Source organism: Sinocyclocheilus rhinocerous, unplaced genomic scaffold (assembly GCF_001515625.1).
Source record: "Sinocyclocheilus rhinocerous isolate Xijiao unplaced genomic scaffold, SAMN03320098_v1.1 scaffold1119, whole genome shotgun sequence".
In the NCBI taxonomy this organism is placed as follows: domain Eukaryota; kingdom Metazoa; phylum Chordata; class Actinopteri; order Cypriniformes; family Cyprinidae; genus Sinocyclocheilus; species Sinocyclocheilus rhinocerous.
The window spans coordinates 28,712-31,817 of NW_015664308.1; the positions used below are offsets into that span (position 1 = coordinate 28,712).

At 40.1% G+C, this 3,106-nt stretch overlaps 1 protein-coding gene across 1 annotated transcript in view; it reads right to left on the minus strand.

The window, feature by feature from the left end:
* Nucleotides 1-3,106, minus strand: part of LOC107730045 (serine/arginine-rich splicing factor 10-like) — a 15,740-nt gene that overhangs the window by 7,542 nt on the left and 5,092 nt on the right. Inside the window, exons 4-6 of the mRNA XM_016540778.1 lie at nt 1,522-1,625; nt 337-493; nt 221-265 (exon numbers count right to left, since the gene is read on the minus strand). Of these exons, the coding sequence (XP_016396264.1) occupies nt 221-265; nt 337-493; nt 1,522-1,625 (306 nt within the window). The remainder of the gene's footprint in view (nt 1-220; nt 266-336; nt 494-1,521; nt 1,626-3,106) is intronic.

The window sequence follows — 3,106 nt, forward strand, 5'->3', positions numbered from 1 at the left end:
GTGTGTGTGTGTGTGTGTGTGCGCATCAATAAAAGCAGCGCATTAATATAGAACAGTGATTAAACTGACTTGGAACTACCTGTGCATTAAACGGTTTTACTGCATACCTGCCAGCCAATCAGAATCCAGTATTCAGGCAGACCATGGTATAAATAATAATAATAATAAAGAGTTAGTTGAGGTCCAGCTCAATCAGCTATGATCCCGGGTGAGAATCTACCTGTCGTGTTCTCGGCTGCGTCTGCGGTGTGTTCCTCCTCTGGACCTGCTGGGAGAAGCACAAGGTCAGTGTCCTGATCCACAGCAGTGAAGATGCTGAGACGCTCACTCGCTCACTCTCTAGGGCTCTGGGATCGTCTGCGGCGCCTGTCGTAGGACGGGCTGCGAGACCTGCGTCTGTCACGGCTGCGCGAGCGTCTGCGCCGATCGTAGTCGTCGTATCGCGAGTGGCTGCGTGGCGACTGCCGCTCCTTGGTCTTCATCTGCCCCGGCGCTGACAAACACAAGAGAGCTCGGTCACACTTAGGCCTGGGAAAATAAATCCACGCATCGCGAATCGAGGAATGATTCTGAGATTTTCCAATGCATGGCGATTCTTTCTGAGTCGATTCTGAGCTAGGTTGTGAATAGTCTCAGCCTCAGACGTCACGTCCACGCACCGTTGGCTGAACGTCTGATGCATATTAGAGGCTGACATTTCTTCGGGAATCCCGCGGGATGGGAAACAAAATCACTATTAATCACGTGATTGGGACGGGACAGGAAAAAATGTCAGCGGGAGTGGGCGGGACCGGGAATCGTAATAATACTATGATACCCAACTTTATACACAAATATACCTTTATATAAATAAACTATAAACTGTATATTTTAATTTTGAACTCAATTCCACTTTAGTTGAATAAAAATCCAAAATGTAGATTTTTGTTATTTTATTGAACTGAAAGCCAGCTTAAACAATGCAGTGTACATTGCACACATTAAATTTCATGTAAATCATCCATGCTAACACACGTTTTCTATTTGATTTTTTTTTTTTTCATTTGAAAGTAGACAGTGTATAGTTTATTTATATAAAGATATATTTGTGTATTAAGTTGGGTATCATAGTGTTATTACGATTCCCACTCCCGCTGACATTTTTTCCTGTCCTGTCCCAATCACGTGATTAATAGTGATTTTGTTTCCCATCCCGCGGGATTCCCGAAGAAATGTCAGCCTCTAGTTCACAGTGGGCTGTGTTTACATTAATCTGGCGTCATAAAAGCATTCTGAGCCGAAGTTAAATTACACTCAGCTGAACGCACAAGCGCTCTTCTTCATGAGTGTTTGAGTGAGCGGATAAAAACTAGAGTAGCGCGCCATCTGCTGTTAAAATCTAAGCTCAGAACCCATTCCAGAGAGAATCGCCATACATTCGGAAGATGGATCCACTAATTGATTCTGCATCGATATCTCGTCGCAGCCCTAGACACAATCGCTCCCAGACACAGTCTCCTCTCAGACCGGGTCAGCACTCACTCTTGCGGTCTCCCTGAGCGAACTGGATCTCGATCTGCCGTCCACAGACCCACTTCCGGTCCAGATTGAGCAGAGCGTCCTCCGCGTCCCGGACATCCTCGAACGTGCTGCGCTGTTAAGGGCTCCAACCGAACGTGGTCATCTCACACACACACACACACACACACACACACACACTCACACACACCAATAGGGCTGTGTAAAAAAATACTGATCTCTCGATTTCAATCGATTCTCATTTTTACGAAACGATATTGATTCTTAAATCCCAAGAATCGATTAGTCTGGCCTGTTTTCAGTTATGGGCAGACACTGCAGGCATCTGTCAAGTTTGAGATTTTGGGCTTTTTGGTTTTTCCATAGTGTTTTTTCAGACTAGTGGAAAGAAAACATCCAAAAGACAGTGTTAAGTGTTTCTTTTATAGCACTTTATCTATTTGGGTCAATAGATTTTAATTTCAATACATATTTTTAAAGGCCGTTTTCTCAAAACGAGTTTTTTCTCCTACACTGAGCCATAAATCTCCACTTCAGTAGCACTTACACACACCAAACTTTACATTTTTATTCCTGCTTGATTATATACAGTTTATTCCCCCAAAATTGTGAAAATATATTGTTTTCTGTCTGTTCTAAGTGTTTTCTGGATTATGGAGTGACAAAAATTAGATACCCAACATTCCCTCTGTAAAAACATTCGACTAATATGTAAAAAAAATTAAACAAGAATTTTAAAACTGACTTCATCCAGTGTTTAGATTTTTGTACTAGAAATGTATGCAAATTAGCGCATATTTCATTATATATTGCCTCATTTGCATATTTAAACCTAACATTTTAGAAAACTTGTAATACAAAAAAAATGTTTGCAATTATCAATGTAATCAATCACCTGGGTAAATAAGGCGATTAGTGTTTTTGTGTCTCGCCTTAATGGACGGAACATTGAAGGGCACATAAGCTTTGTGCTTTGGTACTTTTAATATGAAACAAAGTCTCAGATTTCAAATTCTGTCCATTGTATTGCAGTATTCAAACAATAAATGCCGTTTTGGCGCCGTTTAATGTGGAGTGATCGCTGTACTGATCATCTCCTCCGCTTTAATACTAGTTATAGCACAAAATAAACATGACTAAACATCCGAAGGCAAGTTAAAAGAAAGAGTACAGCTTTACAATCCGTCTCCTGTCTCGTGTAATCACTCAATCAGTGTTTCAGCAGCGCAAAGACCTCAATATAACGGCTTGTAAACAATGTCACGTAACGTCACATTTACCTCAGAAAAACATATTCGGTGACCATAAACTCATCAGTCAGATAGAAAAATAAACTGTAGAGAGGGGCATTTTGCTAAATATATGCACCATATAACATATTCATTATAAATTTTACTGTTCTTCAATATTTAATTTATGTTTGAATAAATCCGCGAAGTTTTTATGACAGCCACAATTTAAATGTTTATATAAAAAAAAAAAAAAGAAACAAAGTAGAAACATTATCATGTAATTGTAACTTTTATTATAAAAACTTAATTGAGTGTAATTTAAGCAGTTGTTTCCCCTGGGTTTACAGCTTTGGGGG